This window comes from Cydia strobilella, chromosome 21 (assembly GCF_947568885.1).
Source record: "Cydia strobilella chromosome 21, ilCydStro3.1, whole genome shotgun sequence".
NCBI lineage: Eukaryota > Metazoa > Arthropoda > Insecta > Lepidoptera > Tortricidae > Cydia > Cydia strobilella.
In genome coordinates, this window is record NC_086061.1 from 9087701 (window position 1) to 9111817 (window position 24117).

Consider the following 24117-nt stretch of genomic DNA (forward strand, 5'->3'; position numbering starts at 1 on the left):
TAGGATTTTTCACGTATGGTAAAGCGACATCTATCGAATAATTCGGTAACTAAGATTAACCTAAAAAGGTAATGCATTCAACCATTAGACAGGGGACAGTCAAGTGACAAAAAAAGTTATATATGGAAACGATCACGTCACTTTTTGTCCGTATCTCGCATCCCGATCGTTTAAGAAAACAAAATATTTTACGCAATTTGATGTATACCGGGTGTTTGTACGGTGAAGTATAATACACTTTAAAGTTTATTCTAAGACGCAATGTATTGCAAAATTTGTTATGTTTAAAGGGTGACAAGCAACGTCAAACACACAGATGGCAGCGTTTATTGAAAATAAAATTTAATTAGTATGAAAAGGTATAATATAAAAATTTCATAATTTTAAAAAGTTACTCAACAAATGTTGGTCAGTTTGAGGCGTACAGCCTCCAGTTTAATTTATTGCTCCTGTTACAGAAAACACCGTGTGTATTTACCACAGCTATGTCCCTTCGTTTTTTTATTTTTGTGAATTATTTAAAGAGATTATTTTAAGGGATAAAAGCTTTTAAAAATTAGTTTTTCGCTTCTAACTTCTATAATAATCAAAAAATAGAAAACAGTCAAACGAAGGGGTATAACTATGGTTATTATAGGTACAATAACTTGTGTAAAAATATTTTCCATAATGTAAATATTCAGGGAGGAATTTGGGGACTACGTTTGGAGAAGCGGTCGCCAGTATCGTCGTGGCTCCTTTATCAGCTGTCATCTTGGTAATTGGTTTTGACGTTTCATAAAAAGTAGCTACCTAATTTGACTGGACCTGAGCGCCGCGAATCATTTTTTTCGGTCGTTCGTCTATTTGTGTCGCTCTTGCTCAAATATGCTTCTTGCTCGATCAAGTTTGAAATTTTGAAATCGTAATCACGAACCATTTCATTTGCAATTCTTGTTAAATAAAGTTGGTACGTCAAAACGTCAGGCACAATGATCAAATCAAGGTAAATTAATTATGAAACGGCTAAATACGCTCTTGTTTGTGTGTACAGACGTAATTGCTTTACCTCTATTATTATTATTATTGTTGGGGTGTTGGGCCTGTGAGTGTCACGTCGACCAAGCAGTGATCTATTGTGACGGCCTTTTAAAGTTCGTTATTAATGCCCGTTGAGTCCAGAAAATTCCAGATTCTTTGGGCGGTAATGTTCTGTACCTCATAGGGTTGCAGTATGTGCCGCCCTAAGTGGATACTTCTTTTTGACATTAGTGGTCCACTGCTTTACCTCTAGGTACTTATGAATGTAATTGTTTGCTTGTATTTAGATAGGTACCGTTAGAAATACTAGCTACGCAGATGTATATTTAAAAGCGAATCTTACCAACAATAAAACCTAGATGGATCGATTTGCCTTCGTTAGCCCCTGGTTTGAAAATTAAATCGAATCACTACTTTACAATTTAATACCCACCGGGGTACCGCGAAAACTCGGACGAACTAATTATTATAAATATACCCTACTTTGATATAATTGTCGTTTTATATGCCCCTATATTGTAAACTTTATCGAAATCTCTAGAGCCGTTTTTGAGAATTTACCAAAAATATTATGTAAATGTACCTGAAAAAATATGATACATTTTCCGGTAACGAGATCGCTGTGGTGGAATGAAATCGTACAATACTCGTACCTATCTGATCAGTAATCACACTTCAAACTGTGTCGTTTTAATGTCATTTATACCGGTGAGGTAAATGTAAGTTTAATCTGTAAGCCATGTGATTGGATATGGTTTTGAGAAGTGCCGCGGTAAATTGGTTCGTCGGTAAATAGGTACACGTGGCGGTAATTGAAATACATGTTCATTATACTGTGTCAAGAGAAAATGAGACTTGCACGGATACGATAAAGTATAAAGTAATGGCTCCGTGAGTTGAAGACCTCGCAAACCCCCATGGTTTCGCCATTTTGAAACATTAGCAAAAACTGAATCCATAAAAATATCTGTAAGCTAACTCTGCAGCGATTTTGATAGCTCAGACTGTGCAAGTGTTATTTTTAACGTCAAACTTCTATGAAATTATGACTGATAAATAACACTTGCACAGTCTTTGTTATCAAAAATCGCTGCGGAGTTATCTTGATCTAACTCTATTATTATCGAACCGGCTGAACAAATTTCATGAGAATCGGTTGAAAAATGCGACCTGTAGGCGAGAACATCTAGACACGAAAGAATTTTTACCCAAGCTAAAACGGGGACCTTCGCTGCGCTTTGGTCATTAATTTTTCACTACACCTCTCTCTCTATTCTCATTTCTCTCTCATTATTCTTCATAAACTGATGACAAAGTTGTATTTTATCCACAATGTAAGATTTGTTTAGACGTTAAACTAGACTGTTTGTTTGTTTCAGGCGGATGGGCGTCACCAATCTCCCAAAATCCAGCCGCCTCGACCCACCCCTGAACGCGCCGCAGGTAAACCACCTTATTGATCACCACAAAAGCACAAATGTACAAAATAACTATTACCTATTAAATTAAACATCTTTCAAACCCCCTACGCATTATACCAAAAAAATCCATTCTGTACTAAAAATACTTTAAATACATCATTTTAAAAAGAGCTGATACTCTTCAAACTGTTGGATCGATGTTAATCTAACATAGCTAAAAAACACCGCAAGGAAGCTCGCTTTCACGTAAAATGTAAATACCGCATCGTAATCGATCCATCCGTTTGTGAGCTACGATGCCACAGACGGACAAACAGACGGATATTGGCGTCAAACTTATAACACCCCTCTTTTTAGCGTTAAAAATTTGGGAGCTGATATTAAGGTGAGATGACTGAGATGGGTTAAGAAGAACATAGTTTATTTTTATAGCTCACGTAGCTTCTGCGTCGGTCCGCCAACGCGTGCTCCCGTTGAAACACCTCATTATGGTGCGAAATATGTCGAGCAATTTTCGACTTCCGTAGCATTTAAGTTGTATTAAAAAAAACTACGGGCGGTAACATCAATTATTATTAAGTTTTATTTTCACTGACTTCTATGAAATACATCGATTTTGTGATAATGAATAGTGTATTATTGTCCGTCTCTAGTAACTGATATATTTTGAAATCGCATCGACCTATCCGCCCCATCTCCTATATTTTACAATATCCCAAAAACCCGCAAAGGGTTACGTAATGGGGGATGTAATAATCCGACGCGACTGCGACAAAATAACAAGGGGTACGTGAATTATGGACATTTAATACAAGGTTATTTTATAAACGGTTTTTGGGCCGTTTTTTTCCGTCAGAATTTGGTAAAATTTGGTGGATATATGTATATACGTCAGTGCTACGGGTTGGCGGTGATAATAAATAAAACAATGAGTTAAATAAGTAACTAAATTTATTCTCCCGTAATTTCCGCCGCAAGCACACGAATACGTCGTAGGGTAGGGTACGTTTTAGGCCGGTCCTGATTTTGCTCCGAGGTCAGTTCCACCACGCAAGTACTCCTCTGAAGATGCCGGAGCCATCGCTGGTTGGGAGACGGACGGAGATGTTTACGCCTACGTTTAGCCGTAAATATGCACCCCAATGGGGATTTAACACTAAAAATGATTCAATTTGTACTAAACGAGTACGGGAAACGGAACGAATAAAAAGTATTGATTTTCGCCGGGCACGACATACGTTGCTGCCCGAAGGCAAGCGAGCGTGCGCCAGCGACGAAAGCTAGATCTGTCCTCGCACGTGTGACTGGGGAACTCGTTCCCTAGTCTGTACAATATGTTTTATTGTATGTCGTCAAAATCTTCCGCTATGTTACAAAAACTACATTATTTTGACCCTAAGTGGGATTTTGTATTTATTCCCCCCAGAATATATGAGGAGCTCTTCAAACCAACCCAATTTTGACAAACTTTGACGAAAAAAAATCTGCCCTTTTACCAAAATACCAAAGAAGAGTTATATTGTTTATGTCAATACTTTGAGATCTCTGAGTAGGGCGTGCCAAAGGACTAAACATACAAAGACATATTTTATTTATTTTATTACAAGGAGATAAAACAGAAGCATACAAGTGAAGAACAATATAGACAGAATATACATAACTATTATAGATTATGTTGTTTCCTTAAGCATATCTCACCGAGAACATAAGTGGTATTAGAATGTAAACCTAGCAACATGCAACACTTAACTATTTTAACTACAACAACTACATTAAATTAATATGCTGTAAAATAATAGCCCTCCTTTAACAGTAGGGTAAAAAATAAAAACAATGTCAAGTAATTAAATTACATAATTAAGCATGGTTAAATATGAATCCCAAAAACGGTAACCCTACCGACTGCGCCGGTATAGCAACACACTTAACTTACCTTCGGTACCTATTAGAGATGCCCCGAATAGTGGTTTTGGCCGAATACCGAATAATCGGCCCCACTCTCGGCCGAAGCACCGATTATTCGGCTACCGAATATTCGGCATGACATGCGAACATTTTTAGTCACAATTATTATGAAAATTAGTAGTGTGTGTGTGGGTGTGTGTGTTTATATAGTAGTGTGTCTACTTCAAAAACCACAAATTAAAATATTTTCATAGAAAATAATTTAATTTGTTCTTAGAGGATTATGAAAATTGTTCGCCTACAATGCACAACGTTTGCTAAGATATTTTTTGCTGAACAGCATTAATAAAGGTACGAGTCGATTAAATCAGCCCCATGATAAAAATATTTTGTAATCAACAAATGGTCAAAAAAGGATCTTCGTAGAAGACAACTTTCCAAGAATACATTTTAAGTATTAAATATACCTAGTTTTTGCGTAGTTATTTTTGTTGTGTAATTTTCCTTTTTAGGTAGGTGCAACAGATAAAATACCGTAAATTACGGCTAGCATAAAGAAAAACTGTTTTGTTGCGACAAATTTATTATCTGTGAAAATGTTGTTATTGCGTAATGACTAATGAATCTAATGATAATGTAAATATCGATTTAATATTGATACTCAAATTTAAAATATTTCAGAAAATAGGAATTTGATTTGGCCTCACATCAGTCGCATCTAGCAATCGTCGAGATGACGTTTTATTTGAAATGAAATGTCAATTGCAAACAGTGTGTACAAATGTCGCAATGGTGGTCGTAACATGCTGTTCCTAAACGCATCATAGAGAGCTTATAATATGTGTATATATAAAACAGTGTACATGATTAGGCTTTACGTAGCTGTCTCATAAACCACTACTCGTATTATTTCGTATCTGTAACGCCGAAGTCTGATTCCAATTAGGCTAAAGCAACCGTTCCAACGGAACAAGACTGGCACGATTTATCAACGCTGGTTTTTTCCTGTCCAAGCTATTTGTGAAATTAAATTAGCCCAGGCAATGATCGGAGTGAACCGGCAAATGAAAGACACAGTGATGGAGTCCAATTTGATTAAAAATTTTCGCCACTCAATTCTTTTCTCTGATTTTCTTTGGTTTTATTTGAGCGTTGAAAATACTCGTGATATAACATTCCTACTTGAAATCATGTTAAAGTTATAATATATGCTAAGTATAATTACATAATCTTAGATAGTGCGTGGCAGAGCTTAATTTAAAGTTTCTTATGCACTTTTGCAGCTGGGTGTAGCTACATTATTTTATACATACATTACATTATTTTTTTGCATAGACAAAAGGTGTTTAGACAGATTTAGATACTTTTAGCGCGTTATCTGTGTCGATATTTTAGAGCACTGTACAAATATCCTATACTTGGTTTTGATTGGACATAGCCGAACATTTCGATGGTGAAATAATATGCAAAAGGCCCCGAATGAGCTTTATAAACATAAGATATTCCTGTTACCGTATGCGAGAGATTTTAAGCTTTGCGTATTGATAATATTATATGCGGAATTGAATAAATCGGGACTCGAGTCTCCTTTTTGTGGAGAAAATAAGCATTTGATCAGGAATTCAGTGTCAGTGGTTAGTTCGTACCGTTGGAAGGTAGGGAGACATCTCCTTTTCCACCTGTAATGATATGGGTAAAAATACGAGTCACTGATTTAAACTTTCACGATTTTTACTCATTATTATTCACAACGACGGACCAATGAGTCCAAGACCAAGACCAAGTGCGGGTAGTTCGAAAAACTCGCGCGCCTAGAAGATGTTGATGTCAGCTTGAGCCAGTCTTCTCCGAGACCACGGGGACAACGCCGTCCTCGAAACGTCGGAGGTAAATTTAAAACTTATTTTACGCGATTAAGTCCCGTCGTTGTGAATAATAAAAATACGAGTCATAAGTATCGGTGAGCGGATAGAGTGGAGGTAGATCTCCGTGAGCTTGGAGTCAGTAAAAGCTCACTCAAAAGCGCACAGGACCAAGTAAGTAATAATATGGGTAAATTTTTATAGCAGTACTACTTTTCCATCTGCGATCTCTACTAGGATCTCGTCTTAATGTACTTACCATTAACAGTGATTAATATTGTTTTCCCATTTGTCCCCAGGTGCCGACGAGAGCATGACAGTGGCACGCGGCGATGGCTCCCCGGAGCGACTCGGAGGTGCGTTACGCCGGCTACACTATAAAGCCACCAGGCGGGCGCACTCTGTCGGGCGACACCATACAAACACACCACCCAAGGTCAGTAGTTTACCAAATGAGTCGTGAGATGTCGCTGTTAGGGGCAGCGCGATTCCTACATCGCGCTAGCGTTTGCTTCCCGTAGATTATATTAGAGCCGACGAATGTTTTTTAGACTATACTACTTCTAGGGTAAAGAGAAATAGAGCTGGGTATTGTCCTGCCGACTCTAACAACCATGTTAAAATAAAAATAAAAACGGACTGTACTTTTACATACTTATAGGTACATTTACCTAAAGGTATAACTGGCGTCATTTTCATTTTGGAACATATGGTTATAAAGCCCGACCAGAAATATATGATCATTGTCAAGAGGGCGCTGTTATTCTCATGTATGTGGTGACAGTTCAGTTTAGTATGAAAAATTTAGTTCCAATGAAATTCCGCAACATGGGGCGTGATCATATCTTCCAGGTCAGGCTTTAAAGCTTTTCTTTTTGTAAATGTTACAGTTTGAACTTTTAAACACTTTTGACCTGGTAGCTTAGTTAGTTACCAAAATTGTAAACTTTATGTAGGTTCCAAAGAATGTTAAATCCCTCAAAAAAACTTCCAGAGTAGTTAATACTAAGCTAAATTTGATTATTTTACTCGTGTTAACAGAAACACATTAAACTGACTGACAGTAAGTCTATCTTATAGCATAGCAATAAGGCTTACAGTCGGTCAGCTAACTGTGTTGCGATAACTCACTCAATTTAGATTACGTTAACACTCGGCGAGAATTGACCTAAATCTGACCAGTACTCATTAAGAGGGTTATCCACACCTCTTTCTATGAAAACTTTGATTGGGAATCAGGTTTGTAAGATATCACAGTAGGTATGTACTCGTAATGTACTCGTAGGCCAATAAAATTAGATTCAAAAAAACTGTTTCAATGAGGAATTAATTCCCAGCAAGCTGGATATCATTTTAATGCATTAATTTGATTCTAAATGCGTGTGATCTGAGTTTACGCAAACCAAATCCAAATCAATTGGGACATACATTTTTTCTTGGATTGCTAAACCACTCGATGTAGAAGGAACCCACCATCATCTACATTTTTTTTTAATACTACGTCGGTGGCAAACAAGCATACGGCCCGCCTGAAGTTAAGCAGTCTCCGTAGCCTATGTACGCCTGCAACTCCAGAGGAGTTACATGCGCGTTGCCGACCCTAACACTCCTCTCCCTCGAGCTCTGGCAACCTTACTCACCGGCAGGAACACAACACTATTAGTAGGGTCTAGTGTTATTTGGCTGCGGTTTTCTGTAAGGTGGAGGTACCTCCCCAGTTGGGCTCTGCTCTAGATCTGGAATGACATCCGCTGTCCTGTGCCCTACCACACAAAGCGAGATGTCATTCACAGTGCCCATACACGCAGTGCAAGTGTTAATTATATATTACTAAAACTATTACTATTTAATACTAAAACTACTTACTTGTGTACTTTTAATAATACGAGCAAAATACTGAAAAAAGAGCAAAAATTTGTGCACACTTGGGATTGCGCAAACTCGGATTGCCCGCATTTAGGACCAGTTCACGACGCCACATTGCACGTTTCGCTGAACGTTCGCCTCGATTGTACAGTGATAAAATACGAAGAGCGATCGCTCCATCTATTCTAGGCGATCTGCGGCTAAATCTAACCGGCACTCAACTCATTAAGAATATTGACGGGTGTGAGAGCGATCGGCCCGGATCCGAAGTTTATACGAGTAGATGCATCAACTTCAATCAATCATATGTAGCTCAGAATACATGTTACTAAAGTAAGGACGGTAAACACGAGGAATTTCGTACCCGCTTGTTCCTATCTCTATCACACGCGCATATTTATATTGCTCCGCTCGCACAGTGCCATTGAGCGCCGGCATCGGTGGGACGGCAATATAATTATGCGCGTGCGATAGAGATTGCAAGTGGCGGGTCAGTGTATGAAATTATTCATGCTTAGCGTCCTTACTTTACTGAAATTAGTGTGTAATAATGAAAAAAGTATAATTTTTATTGTGCATTAAAAATAAAGAAATATATACAGATACTGACGGATGTGAGCGATCGGACCGAAACCTAAATTTCAACTAGATGTATCAACTTCAATCAGTCATATCATCATCTTCCTCGCGTTATCCCGGCATTTTGCCACGGCTCATGGGAGCCTGGGGTCCGCTTGACAACTCTAATCCTAAGAATTGACGTAGGCACTAGTTTTTACGAAAGCGACTGCCATCTGACCTTCCAATCCAGAGGGGGAACTAGGCCTTGTTAGGATTAGTCCGGTTTCCTCACGATGTTTTCCTTCACCGAAAAGCGGCTGGTAAATATCAAATGATATTTCGTACATAAGTTCCGAAAAACTCATTGGTACGAGCCCGGGTTTGAACCCGCGACCTCCGGATTGAAAATCGCACGCTCTTACCGCTAGGCCACCAGCGTTTTTTTTTGCACAATAAAAACTTAAATCAGTCATATGTAGCACGGAATTTAAGTTACTGAAAGTAGTGTGAAAGGTCTCACGGTCTATGTTTCGCTTGTTCCTTTATCAGATGGACTACAGGATCCCAAGTTGGTGGTAGAGAAAAGCTATCTTTCCTATTAAAGGTTGGATATTACTTAATCTCAATGGGCTCGCGCAGCATTCTGGGTATGTAGCATGAAAGAGACGGAGATGTGTCCTGCCGAGTTTCTTACCGGTCCCATATTGGGATACCCTCCTACAATTTAGAAGGGAATTCAATAAGAACTATTCTAAACATGATAGCTAGATTGTCCTTTTGTTATGGCTAATGGGTCAGCGGACAAAGAAGTTTTGGTTTGTAATTTTTATTTTTTTATTTTATGAAATAGGAGGCAAACGAGCAGACGGATCACCTGATGGTAAGCGATTACCGCCGCCCATGGACACCCGCAACACCAGAGGGGTTGTAAGTGCGTTGCCGGCCTTTAAGATATTTTATTAGGTTAATGTTTTTGTTGTTACTAACATAAGGTATAAGCTATAAATAAGAAATTTATGGACCATATCTTGTCTGAAATAAAGAAATTTAATTTAATTTATATTAATTTAATTTTATTTAAATCTTCTTTTATTACTTACGTTAGTCAGTTACTTGGTAACGGACCGGCGCAGAATGCGGGCCGCAGCCCTCCGCGCCCGATGACTCGGCGCGGGCGCCGGTGGCGGCAGGGGGGGCGAGAAGCTACCCTCGTTTACGGCATTATTGTCAAATGATGGGTTGCACACAACACACTACGTCATTCGCTAATGGTTCGTCCACACTGTCCACCGACGTAGTACCCAAAACAGTTTTCCAGCTCGGAGGCACTGACCAATCACAATCACGGTTAAAATTCGGATGACGACCAATTTCGATAGCTCCTCGGTACGGAGTGAAACATGTCGAGCGTTTTCGACTTAAAACACGTGAGTGACCCGTTATTAATATATTTAATATGTCTGTGTCTCACGGAAGTTTTGTTATTAAAGTTACTTGGTAATCTTGGTATTTGTAAAGTGTATGTTTAACTCTTATCAAGTATAACCTATCTTCTTTATGACCAACAAATATCTACGGTATATGTCCTCGATTAAAATGCGTAAAAAGTTAATATAAAAACTTCAATATTGCGTTAGTAGTTACCCATACATTGTTGTCGTTAGAGCTATTAAGGCGTCAATAAATGTGCTGTTTTCAACCAAAAGGGTTCTCATTGCCGGTCGTCAATAAGACGCTATTTCCATAAAGCATCAATTTGAAATCAACCTTATCGACAACCGACAATGGTACCTTTTAGCTGAAAACGTCACAAATGCTAAAGACGACCGGTCTGGCCTAGTGGGTGGGTATTATAGTGACCCTGCCAGTGAAGCCGATGGTCCTTATCCCGGTTCGAATCCCGGTAAAAGGGCATTTATTTGTGTGATGAACAACAAATATTTGTTGTATGTCTATAAGTATGTATTTATCTATACAAGTATGTATATCGTCACCTAGCATCCATAGTACAAGCTTTGCTTAGTTTGGGGCTAGGTTGATCTGTGCAAGATGTCACCTAATATGTATTTATTTGTTTATTTATAAAGTTACAGTCGAAGGCAAAAATATCGATCCAGACCAATAGCTCAAAAATATGTGAACACGACTTTATTGTCTAAGGTGTAAGAGCGTACACATCTCTTTGAAACTTTGGGAATGTATATATATTTATGCCCTTGACTGTATTTTCATAGATTGATTTGATATAATATTTAATCAAAATTACTACAAATCGGCCTTGCAATAGCCTTAAATAATCGTATCGTAATAAAATAAACCAGGCTCTAAAAGCTCCATCAATTCCACCAGATAATTAATTTGTCTTCTTTCTGCCCAAACTGTTTCAATTGACGCCATAACTTCTCTGACAAAGGTTCGCCATCTTGAAAACTTTAGCAAACTTGGATAATTTTCAAAACATCATAACTATCCTATGTCAATGTCTTAAATTGTACCTTAAGTACTTTTATCCTAAGGCTCATTTTTAAATAATCCTAAAAGTAAACATAGGTCTTTATGAAACGTTTTTCACGCTTCAGAATTTAGCGATTACTAGGTTATTGTGTTTTTAAATACGCTTATAAATATTTTTCAGGAATTTGGGAATTGGAAAAGGATATTTTCAAAGTTTTGCACTCTGAAATATTTACCAGGCTTTTTATAGCTAGACTTTGAAGATTTCATCAGAGAAAGATGATTATAAAATGTTTTACCTTTTTTGTTAACTTTTCGGTAGATACTGCGCTCCAAAACGCGAACAACTGACGTAGCTGAAACTGCCGCTAAGCTTAAATGGGACTGGGCGGGACTGCCAGATGCTAAGATGGCCAAAAGCAGCCACCCTTTGGAACCCACAAATTGTCAGGCGTCACGGTAGACCTCGTCGGATATGGCGGGACGAGCTTGACGCCTTTGATAGAGACTTCAGGGGATAGGGATACGTGGAGGGAGGTCTTTGCCCAGCAGTGGCACAATATGGGCTCGTAATTATAAATAATAATACCTCTCGACGCCCCAGTGCCGCTCACACCGGTGTTGCTCCTGGTCGTCTTCACAACGGCAGTTTCAGGGACCCATCTAGTCAGCGTCACAGATCATATAATCAGCGTCAAGTCACCATCTGCCTCGATAACGTATGTTAGCATTGTTATGGCAGGTGTCCGGACTTCTTTACAATAGCCATTGTCCAGCCAAACTTAAAAAAAAAAAGATTTATTCAGTAACTTAATAACTTAACAATATGCAGGTCGATGTCTCTTTTTAAGTATACAAGATATCTTTCAAGTATACAAGGTATCTTAACACATAAACCGCTCTTCCTTACTGGTTTGCTTAGTAACAATATCAAAACAACACTAAAAATTAAAATTAAAATTAAAATTACTTTGAAATTAACGTTACAGGAACAGGGATATATTAAGTAAGTTAAACAGAAAAAACTAATCCATAGACCGGTATACTGTTCACATTTTCTACAACAGCCCCAATGCCTGCTGCGACCGGTTCATAGGTGTCTATTGTTGTCCCTGTGAACGGGTCCCAGCAGGCGTTCTGCATGACATTAAAACTCTCTACGTCTATATTCCCACGCAAGCCTATCAAAAGACCGGGATTTAAAAGCCCGTGAAATCCAAAATGGAAATACAAATAATAATAACTTTCATAGCAGCTTTTATAGGAATTTCGTACATTTTTCCGCTCGCACAGTGACATTGACAGCCGGCACCATGGGCGGGACTGAAATATAATGTACGAAATTCCTCGAGGCAAGCGTCTTTTCTTTAGGTACATATATGTTACAACCAGAACGTTAAGTACTTATGCTTTGGCGTCCCTTACTTTTTAGGGTTCCGTAGCCAAAAAGGCGAAACGGAACCCTTATAGTTTCGTTATGTCCGTTAATATATATATATTGTTAACTTCAAACACATGTAACTGAAAAACAATGCTGATGGTATATCTTAAACACATTATAAACTGAAATAACAACAACAACACACACATCTCTCAAACACATTGTTAGAACAAAACAATTTGTATAATAACATTGAATATATTACGGGTGGACGAAAATAGAACAAAAAGTCACAAATTCAACTATAGTGTGTCAAGCCATTTCCGTCAGTAGACAAAAGAGGCAAATTTAAAAAATGTAGGCGCTAAGGGTTATCGTCCCATAGAAAATTTGAATCACGCGCCTTTTGCTACTGACTAACTTCTTTGACCGACTATATGTAGGCTTCCTAACGTTTTTGCAACACCTACTTTTTCGATTAATTTCTCTGTTTCCGCTACCCAATAAGGTTGTCTGGAAGTGATCGCTCTTTAGCGATAAGACCGCCTGTTGTCTGCCTCTACGTTTAATCAATTGTTTGTTTCATTTGTATGTTTTTGCCAATAAAGAGTATTCTATCTATGTAGTGACAAATGAGTTTCGGTAAACAGACAAACTGTGTACAATCTATTTCATTACCGGTAATAGGCATCCCGTGCAGGGTTTCCTCATTTCCGGCACAGCCTGTTTCCGGTTCCCGGATTAATGAGGCGTGCGGGTGATGTAGGTATTTTTACTCAAAGGGCAAAAACGGGACCCTATTACTAAGACTCCGCTGTCTGTCTGTCTGTCACCAGGCTGTATCTTTCGAACCGTGATAGCTAGACAGGTGAAATTTTCACAGATGTATTTCTGTTGCCGCTATAACAACAAATACTAAAAACAGAATAAAATAAATATTTAACTGGGGCTCCCATACAACAACAGTGATTTTTTGCCGGTTTTTGCGTAATGGTACGGAACCCTTCGTGCGCGAGCCCGACTCGCACTTGGCCGGTATTTTTTGCAATTTAGGTAAGTGCGCGTAGATTCTATATAAATAAATATGTTCATTAAATCACTAACAGCTTATAAAACAAAGTCCCTCGGCGCGTCTGTCTGTCTGTATCTTCGTGATAAAATCACTAAGTGCATAGTATAAAACAAAGTCTCTTTCCGCTCTGTATGTATGTGTGTTAATATTTCCAAAATTCGGTATTTCGGTGGTGATTGCGAACAATCAGTTTACAAGGCGTGTGTGACGACCTCTCAAGGCCCTGGAAGTGCTAGGCTAGCTGAAGAAGGACCAGGATCCCCGAAAATCATCGGCGTGCGCTCAAGGTTAGTGGCTATCCCATATTGGTTGATTGCAATGCCTGTCCAAAGTTTTTAATATGCTAGGGAACCTCGGACCAGCTGAGTTATCGAAGGGTTCATAAATACGTGAACACATACAATGAAAGTTACGCTCTCATTTTCAAACGACTTGGTTACCTTACTTACATAAAACTTGGCATAAACATTTACGTAACATAACCATTTACGTAACATAAATTAATTTGTGGGCATTTTTTTCTCTCGTATTAGGATCGAGAGAGCTCATACTTCTGAGTAGAAATAATATGAAAATTTTAAATTCAAAAACTTTAAATAGAAATGCCCAAACAGCAGTTTTTTTTGGATATCAAAGTGGTTCAGTATGCCCTACCCTGTCACCATAATCCGAAGTATTCCGTGTCGCGGACAACACTGTATAAAAGGTTCTCTTTTGTTTATTCTTCTTTTTACGTCCCATATCGCCGCTATACTTACTCAACCTCGTATCTGCAACACTCATTTGATGACAAAAACACCCGTATTCCGAATGAAAGAAAAGCGACATTTTCATTGAGAGCGGGCGAGGCGGCCGCAGCGGCTGAGGCGGCAAAATGCCGCAATTATATGGCTCTCACTGACCGGCATATATTTGCGGCATTTGCAGTCGAGACTCTTGGACCGTGGTGCCCAGGCGCTCACAAATTGTTTCGGCAGCTGGCTAAAAAAATCTGCGAGGTCACCGGGGACCGTAGGGCTGGCTCGTTCCTCGTCCAACGGATCGGCAGGCATAGCCATCCAAAGGGGGAACGCATCCAGCCTTATGGGAACCCTTCCACAGGGCTCGGACCTGGGTGATCTAGCCTAATATGTACATATTAGGCTATATCACCCATGTTATGTTTTATTTCTTTTTTAGGTATTAGTTTTAGTTTTGTAGGTAGTTTTAATTTTAGGTTATTTTTTAAATGATTATGTTTTTCCATCAAATGATTGTTGCAGATATGAGGTTGAATAAGTATAGCGACGATATACTAAAATAACATGAAAATTCCCAATTCTAGCACAAACATTTTTATTTATTTTTTGCATTTTCGGTATTGGCCTCATAGTAAAAACCGGCCAAGTGCGAGTCGGACTCGCGTTCTAAGGGTACATTACACAACTTAAACAATGTATTTTTTATATGAAACGTGAGTGAAATGTCTTTAAAAAACCCGTAGGGGTCGGATCAAAAACTAAGTAATTATGTCCGACTCACGCTTGACTGCACATTTCTAATAGGTGTTCCTGTAATCTATAGGTAAAGATCTATTTTGTGTATTTTTTTTTCAAAATTTTAGACCCAGTAGTTTCGGAGATAAAGGGGGGGGGGGGTCATTTTTTTTTGCCTATTTTCTTGAATAACTTCTAGAATGTTTATCCTAAAATTCAATATGTTTAAAATTCATTTGTTTACGTTACATGTCGATCTTTGGGTCACAAACTTACATATGTGTACCAAATTTTAACTTAATTGGTCCTGTAGTTTTGGAGAAAATAGGTTGTGACAGACGGACAGACAGACAGACGCACGAGTGATCCTATAAGGGTTCCGTTTTTTCCTTTTGAGGTACGGAACCCTAAAAATGGTTAATATGCCCTGCCCCGTTACCACAATCACCCTGTATGAATCACGGCCTCAGCGGCGCCTTGTTCTGACAACCGAACCCAATTTCCGTTTCTCCAGGGCCGGAGATTAAACATACTCTTATAAGGATTCCGTGACGCAGACAATACTGTATAAGAAGGTACACTTTGGGTAAAACACGAAACTGTGTTCACGTCTTTCCTGTAGACCTAAAACTAGTGTGTTTAGCGAAACTGTACAGTTTTCTCTCCTGTGGACAATAGGTAATGATTTTATCATACTCATCCAAATAAAAGGTGAACCTTTTCATGTGGTTATCCAAAAGAATTGGGGTTAAAAGAAAATTAACCATTATGGCCCTTAACATTTGGTAATGTCTACAGGAAAGACGTGAACACAGTTTGGTGTTTGACCCCTTTATGTCAGAGTGCAGTAGGTTCAGCCAGCAGTTTTAGAAAAATTGTAGCGCTTTTTTAAGATCATTATACGATTTCAATTTTACTATGTCGGATATAACAGCAATGATTAAGGCCCCGTGGGTTCGGGTTCCTCTCTCACTCTCACTGAGTGAGCGAGACGGCTCTACGTGCCCGGGATAGCAGATATCATGATTTTGAATTTTAGCTTATTGTAAGTTTTAACAAAAAATTGTTATCGATGAGTACGATCCAAAATAAAGCAATTTTCATACAAAAAAAATACAATTTTTTAAGGTGCGTTTAATACCTAAATTTGGGATTTTTCTATCGAGCGAAAGTCAATAAATCTGGTTTCGAATCGATTAAGTTACTAGAGAAAGACATCAAGTACGTTGTTCATATTTTTGGCAACCGTAATATATTATGATCTAAAAAAGAACTACGCTTTTTCTAAAACTCTGCTAACTGAACCTACTGCAGCTTACGTTGTACGTGCACTTTCTTCCGCTGTATACTCTGTTAACTCGAAAAAGGTCATAGTCGTGTAAATAGAAAAAAGGCTTCGTCAAAAACATGATTGGTCTACGTAATTATTTTCCCATTTTGCTAAATGAGTTTTTAAAAATAAAGTAAATATTTGTTTTTTCAATTTGCAGCCAGGTTTAATTTGTGCTTAAAAAATATGACTTTAGTTAGGTTGCAAAGCTTTTCAACCTAAGGCAAGTGCTTTTGGGGGTCATTCTACTCTCATTCCCCTGGAATCTCGTTTCCCTGGCTATATCTAGATATTCGCAAATTCACAAGAAATTTCGCTGAACTGTTTTAGTTGTAGATGGAACTTGGCACGAGTTACACAGTCCCTAAAAATGAGATTCTAATAAAACGGAATTTCCTGGGAATTTGCGAATAGGTATATGCGATTTTTGTACAATTACTCTTTTATTATAAGACCCAAAAGTTTAATAAAGCGAGTGGTTCAAAAAGTAAACTTACAAGCGCTGCGAGGGTTTTAAGGTACAGTTGGGCTAATTCGCATTGACGCCGAGCAGTACAATTAATTAATTATTATATATTCAATAAGATCGACTTGCAATCCGGAGGTCGCGGGTTCAAACCCCGGCCTGTACCAATGAGTATTTCGAAACTTATGTACGAAATATCATTTGATATTTACCAGTCGCTTTTCGGTGAACGAAAACATCGTGAAGAAACCGGACTAATTCCAATAAGGCCTAGTTTCCTCTCTGGGTTGGAAGGTCAGATGGCAGTCGTTTTCGCAAAAACTAGTGCCCACGTCAACTTCTGGGATTAGTTGCCACGCGGACCCCAGGCTCTCATGAGCCGTGGCAAAATGCCGGAACAACGATGATGATATTCAATAAGATTGAATACGATATTATTCATGGTTAGAAATAACAATACAAGAACCAACTTATCTATAAAATAAATCTAAATTAATACTAAAAACTAATAACTAAATAAAACTCTTTGGGGGACTCTTTGACTAGGCTTAAGTTTAGCCTTAAGTTGTTATGGAATTGTTTTTTTTTTTATATTGGCATTTATTGAATAAATTCCTGTATTATAAAACAAAAAAAAAAAAACAAAAATATATCGAGAAAATTTGGCCTCTTTGGCATGGTGCCGAGGATGCTGGCAGCATTTCCCCGCTGTATTGCGATCCTAATACGTCGCGCGAGAAAGCTGTAAGGTGGTCGGTCGCCAGTAAAGTCGACTAATATTGTGGATATCTTTAAAAAGCTTTCATCATCATCATCTTCCTCGCATTATTCCGGCATTTTGCTCTTTAAAAACCTTTATTATTATTAATTATTAAACTTACACAACTACTTAACTTGTTTATAAACATGATCGTTAGAAACATTACGTCTTTAAACATTACGTCTTTAAACATTAAATACAACCTAGAAACATCTTTGGGCAGTCGAATAAGTAAAACAAATCTTTTATTTTTAGGGTTCTGTACCCAAAGGGGCAAAACGTGACCCTATTACTAAGACTCCACTGTCCGTCTGTTCGTCTGTCCGTCTGTCTGTCACCAGGCTGTATCTCATGAACCGTGATAGCTAGACAGTTGAAATTTTCACAGATGTATTTCTGTTGCCGCTATAACAACAAATACATAGTACGGAACCCTCGGTGGGCGAGTCCGACTCGCACTAGGCCGGTTTTATTTTATTTTTTATCGTATAAGTAGCTATAACAATGTTGAGAATGGAATACACTATAAACCTGATAAATTTGATCCATATACAACTTATTTACAATTTAATTAAACCCATAATCTAAAAACGATGATGCCAACATTAGACATATACTCGTATTGACCGGGATATGGACCGTGATTACCTTTTGTATTGTTTTCGAGCTCCCGATATTTCGACGCAGTTACATGCATCTTGTTCACGGGTGACAATACAAAAGGTAATCACGGTCCATGTCCAGGTCAATATAAGTGTAGTTAAACTAACCGTGAATCATTCAAAATTGATCCTAACATTGGCAAGCACAAGCTTAGGCTCTAACTATAATATCCAGAAAAACGAGTTATGCGTCTTTACCATTAATGGCACTTACAATATAATACAAATACTCTTTATTGCACACCTCATTACAGAAAACAATACAAAGAATACATACAAAAAGAGGTTAAACAACAGGCTTATCGCTAAAAAGCGATCTCTCCCAGACAACCTTACACTTATTACATTTTAGATCTTAAACAAAAAATTATCTTTCCTTTATATGTAAAAAATCACGCCACACGTACTCTACGTACATACTCTTAAAGAAAAATGAGAATGACACTTAAACTCCGCAAAGTTGTATCTCACTTAATTTTTCTAACAAATATGAACCTTAGTACTATACACTGAAATCTTAATTTAAAAAGCGCTGCATATTGATATATAAGGTTTTGGTGAATTACGGTTCAATACGATACTTAAACTCCGCAAAGTCGTATCTTACTTCATCTTTCAAGTTATTTCGAACCGTAATTCAATATGCTAAAGTCTAAATTTAAAAAACGCTGTATATTAAAATAAAATTGTTGGATGGTGAATCACGCTAGAGGGTCACCAGGCGTTGACAGCGGCACGGACAAATTGAGACAAACTTGCTTTTTCTGTCGTCGGACGATCAGAAGGCAATTTATTTTTTGTTTGGGCCCGAATATTTATAGGTTTGCTTTGGGTCGGATGTCATTTTTACATTCTTATAAATAGGTCTCATTGAGATTCAATATAAATGTTGGGAGAGTGAGGTTATATGTTGGCATAATATTATTATCTACATTTGTAAAAACACCTTCAAAAAAAGTTTTTACACGTCATGATTGTTTGAATTGTTTACTGTTACACAATATTTGCCAAAATGTTTGCTAAATGATAATGATTTGTACCTAATTATGAAAACGGGACAATCGAAATTACCTCCGATGTTTCAAGGACGCCATAATTGTCCCCGTGGTCTCGAAGTAGACTGGCTAAAGTTGAAATCAACATCTAGCCGCGCGAGTTTTTCGAACTACCCGCACTTGATCTTGTTTTTCAACTTAGAATGTTTTACACACTAGGGATGTCACTCGGTCGACACACAACACCTACGATGCTTGGTTTTTTAACTGGCGATATTCGTTTTCGCTTACATTTAAGTGAACAAGTCTGCCATTGCTGAGCATTTACTAGAGTCAGGAGCAAACACGGATTGAGCTGTATCATACAGATCGGCTATGTTTGTAACATATTTTAAAGAAACGGAGGTTTTTTTCCAAAATAAACCGTAGTCTTGTTGACTTTTGCAGGCTTTTTTTCTTTTCTTATTAATTTATGTGTACACGAGAGTAAATTATTGATATCTAAAGTAACGCAAATAATTCTCATTAAGGTAGCTGTTCTGTAGTTTTTGCCATTTGTTAAAAAAATTATCAAAAATATTTTCCCTGTGATATAAATTTTTTGTGCTTAGCACATACATAATTACAATTTAAAAAGCGTTGCACATTTTTCTGTAAGTTACTGGCAAAATACCAGCGATGATGAGCCAGCGCCTTTTCTCGTGCACGCCCACGACACATGTTTCATTATGTAATATTTTTTATTAATTGAGTTTGCATGCTATTATTTTGTACTTTCCTTGTTTTTTTGTCTGATCTCAATGCCATATATGTTGTGGGTATTAATGAATAAATTATCTATCTATCATAACATAAATATCTCTTCATAAAATATAGGTAGGAATTGTCTCGGGTAAATCTAAACATGTGGTCCCCATACAATCCCTGGTATATATAGGTTACGGCTTAGTGGAAAAATAATGTTATATTTATAAATTGATACACGTGTATACGGTGTCGATATATAAAAATAGAAGTAGCTTATAAAAGCTTCAATATTAAACAAGAGACTATAAAAATAAGCAGGTAGAAGGTGTTTGTAACCGACTTCAAAAAAGGAGGAGGTTATCACCGTTTTTAGGGTTCCGTACTTAAAGAGTAAAAACGGGAATCCGCTGTCCGTCTGTCCGTCTGTCTGTCACCAGGCTGTATCTCATGAATCGTGATATCTAGACAGTTGAAATTTTCACAGATGATGTATTTCTGTTGCCGCTATAACAATACATACTAAAAACCGGCCAAGTGCGAGTCGGACTCGCGCACGAAGGGTTCCGTACCATTACGGAAAAAAACAGCAAAAAAAATCACGTTTGTTGTATGGGAGCCCCATTTAAATATTTATATTATTCTGTTTTTAGTATTTGTTGTTATAGCGGCAACAGAAATACATCATCTGTGAAAATTTCAACTGTCTAGCTATCACGGTTCATGAGATACAGCTTGGTGACAGACAGACAGACAGACGGACAGACGGACAGACGGACAGACGGAGAGCGGAGTCTTAGTAATAGGGTCCCGTTTTTACCCTTTGGGTACGGAACCCTAAAAACAGAATAAAATAAGGTTTTTTTGCCGTTTTTTGCGTAATGGTACGGAACCCTTCGTGCGCGAGTCCGACTCGCACTGCACTCCACTCCACAGTGCCTTTTTTCAATTGTAAAATTTCGAATACTAAGTTAACGTCCCATTATCTAGAAGAGTCCAAACGTTGGTCCTATTATTAAGAAAACTACATCGTATCATCTTAACTATCTTCATATTTCAAAGAAAATAGTAAAACGTATCCCTTAAGATAATACTAACTCATCGTAATTGAAACTTAATGGTCAAACAGCTTCATTTAGGACGAAATCACGTACTACCGTACTTATTGAAATAAGGGGGTCAATTCCGATTTTAAAACCGAGTATGGTTTTGATCTCATCTTGAGCCGTGTGCCACCAATAAGTGCGAGCGAGATATCTAATGACTTCCGATTGCATTTCGTTACAACTAATCCTCGTGAGCAGCTAACGATGATTGGTACTTACGATCAAGATCATATGGAATTATGATGAAAACCGTACTAAATAGGCTGGCTAGATGGCAATTTTTTTTAATAGTAATTATCAGTCGATTTGGTTTGTTTTGAGGATCGAATATCTTGATGGGATCCATTGGATTAAAGCAATATAAAATTCAGAAACGTCAGACAAACTGACAATCGTACATAGCGCGCGAAACGCTCCTCACTAAACAGTACCTACTTGATCGTGACGTCACGATCACGATCACGAAGTCGAAGAAGTATGAAATAAGAAACTATATTGACGGTGAAATATTGCGTTTATGTATATAGTCGACATATAATTTATTTTTCAATAAAACAAATATTAAATCACATTTATAATCGGGTCTATCGCGAATTTATTTTGTTACCTTTACGACGGACGGACGTTTCGACACAGGTTTCACTGGTAAAGTGAGTGTATTAACTGGTAAACTTATGTCATCATCCAAGTTTTTAAACAGAATCGGCATTACGCATTTAAATTCAGCCCGTTTTCCGCCATTGATTAATATGGCTGACTCACTCTTCTCAAGGAGATGCTTGGGGTGGGGTCCGTAATTCCGGATCGTAAACAATAAGTTTTGTTTAAATGTCTCCCAACGGTATTGTTTAAAAAGTTACGAGTTTTGTATGCCTATTGTGTTCGAGGTTATTTTATGGCAGGAAGTGATGGATGTTTATATTTTTGAAGAATTTTAGTCATGTAAACAGAAAACCAAAAGTTATGCTGCCATTTCTCGAAAGTTAGGAACTGGAGCTTAATTACTGCTTGTAAATTATAATTTACAAAACAGCTCTACATGTAGTATTGGCATGTACAGTAAGCTGCAACGTTAAGTGTCCCCCCTGCATAGAAATTTGTTTGTCTGTTATGCATCTTATTGTCTTATATGATACAATTTAAAAAAAATCGAATAGCAAAAAACAATTAGAATCTAAGTCTTTTGTAAAATATAGAAAAAAATGGGTTGACCGAATGCGACTGTTAACCCAGTCAAAAAGAGCGTTAAGGACATGTTCTGTATAATTTTCATACCTATCCACCTCAGAAAAATCTCGTACATACTATTTTTTTAAACAATTTACGAGTACCATACTTCGATAAAACTACAGAACCCTCCTCTCAATTTACTCTCAAACTCTCAACCTTTCCTAAATAAGATTCCTTCATAGCCGTTTTACATAACAGCGCCGTCCCGCGCGTGATGTCGAGCCCCAGAATGGTGCGCCGTAACGGCTCCGAGTGTGCGCGTATACGTAATACACATGGAGGTAATCTGAGAAATATCCAAGAGACGAGAAGACCTAAGAAGTGTCCAAAATAAAAATACAGTAAAACCCGTTTAATACGATGGCGTTTAGGACGGATTTCCCGCGTAATTCATAATTTTAGACTGATCCCTGCAACTTTTTTTAAATTTTTTTGATTAATAATAAGTGCAGCGATCATACAATTTAAAAAAAATTATAATAATAGAAAAATCGCAAAAAAATATGAAGGGACATAGCTAGCAAGGTTAATATGCATCAAATTGTGTAAATTTTTTTTTATATAAAGTTCGTATCCAGAGAGGAAAACTACGAGAAAACTACGAGGAGACTACGTTTGTAAGGAGAAGCGGTCCACAATCCTCTTCAGGAATTTCCACAGAATTTCCGTTAGTTACGATAAAAACAGCAAAGTCTAACAGTTAGGTCAAACTTATAGGTATTTTCCTTAAGTTTAAACAAAAAAATTAAAAGTTCAGAGATGTGTTGGCTTCTGTCTCTATTTAATTTAATTATATTTTCTTTTATCTCATCACAATTTTTCGTTTTAAAGTTTACTACTACGTTTACTAATTTACAAACTACAGTTAAAATTGTAGGTAATGGTAACTAACTTATCAGTAGAAAACGGGGAGGATTTAAAAATCTATGTGTGATCGAACCTTCTTGTCATTTGTTGTCGATGCTACGATATAATATATTACAGTATATAAAATGTTGTATAAAATACCAAAATATCAGGCATTTCAATCAGAATGACCCTTCAGGCCAAGTCACTACTTTAAAAACCCTGACCGAAAACCATTAAAGCCAACCCAGATCTAATTTTTAATCTCCCCAAATAAAAAAGGTATATATTTCTTCGTAGTTTCTTTGCATTTAAGTCTTTTTTCATCTAAATTAGCCACCGACCCTTAGTTGTGACAAAGATAGATATAACTCCGTAATAGATAGATACAGTCTAAGGAAAAAACGTGCCTCGAAAATCAAGAAAATTTGATTCTCGTTCAGAGGGCGCTACTAGTTTTGGCCTACAGTCGAATAGATGGCGTTGACAGTTTCGTTTGTTATTTACCAATTTTAACGCATATCAGTGAAAGAACATGGGTCAAAAAGTCAAAATTATAAAAATAATTAATGCAAATAAAAATAAATCATTTATCTATATTTAAATACATTCTATCGTATTTTTATAAATCTTCATTTTTAATTTTAAAGTGTGTCGACAGATGGCAGTGAATTTACTGGGGTTACAAAATTTACTATGACAGTACCGCTCTAGTATAAGTTACTCTATGGTTGTGATAAGGCATGCCCAATTATGAAAAATGTCAAGAGTCTCGATTCAGGTGCAAGTTATTAGGGGGCTTTTGATGAAAGGTCAAGTTTGTATCGGATGCAATTATTTGAGTAGATAAAACCAGGGAGAAGGGAGAGTATTGAAGAATGACAGCTTACTTATATAATTCCAATCATCTACCTCGCGTTATCCCAGCATTTTTGCCACGGCTCATGGGAGCCTGGGGTCC

The 24117-nt window shown here is 37.5% G+C and overlaps 2 protein-coding genes across 2 annotated transcripts in view; one reads left to right on the top strand and one right to left on the bottom strand.

The window, feature by feature from the left end:
- The window catches only part of LOC134750990 (NADH dehydrogenase [ubiquinone] 1 beta subcomplex subunit 3), a 519415-nt gene that overhangs the window by 320018 nt on the left and 175280 nt on the right, over positions 1–24117 (bottom strand). The window lies entirely within an intron of this gene.
- Positions 1–24117, top strand: part of LOC134751280 (uncharacterized) — a 223096-nt gene that overhangs the window by 78917 nt on the left and 120062 nt on the right. The window contains exons 3-4 of the mRNA XM_063686664.1: positions 2400–2463; positions 6508–6644. Of these exons, the coding sequence (XP_063542734.1) occupies positions 6522–6644 (123 nt within the window). The 5' untranslated portion in view covers positions 2400–2463; positions 6508–6521. The remainder of the gene's footprint in view (positions 1–2399; positions 2464–6507; positions 6645–24117) is intronic.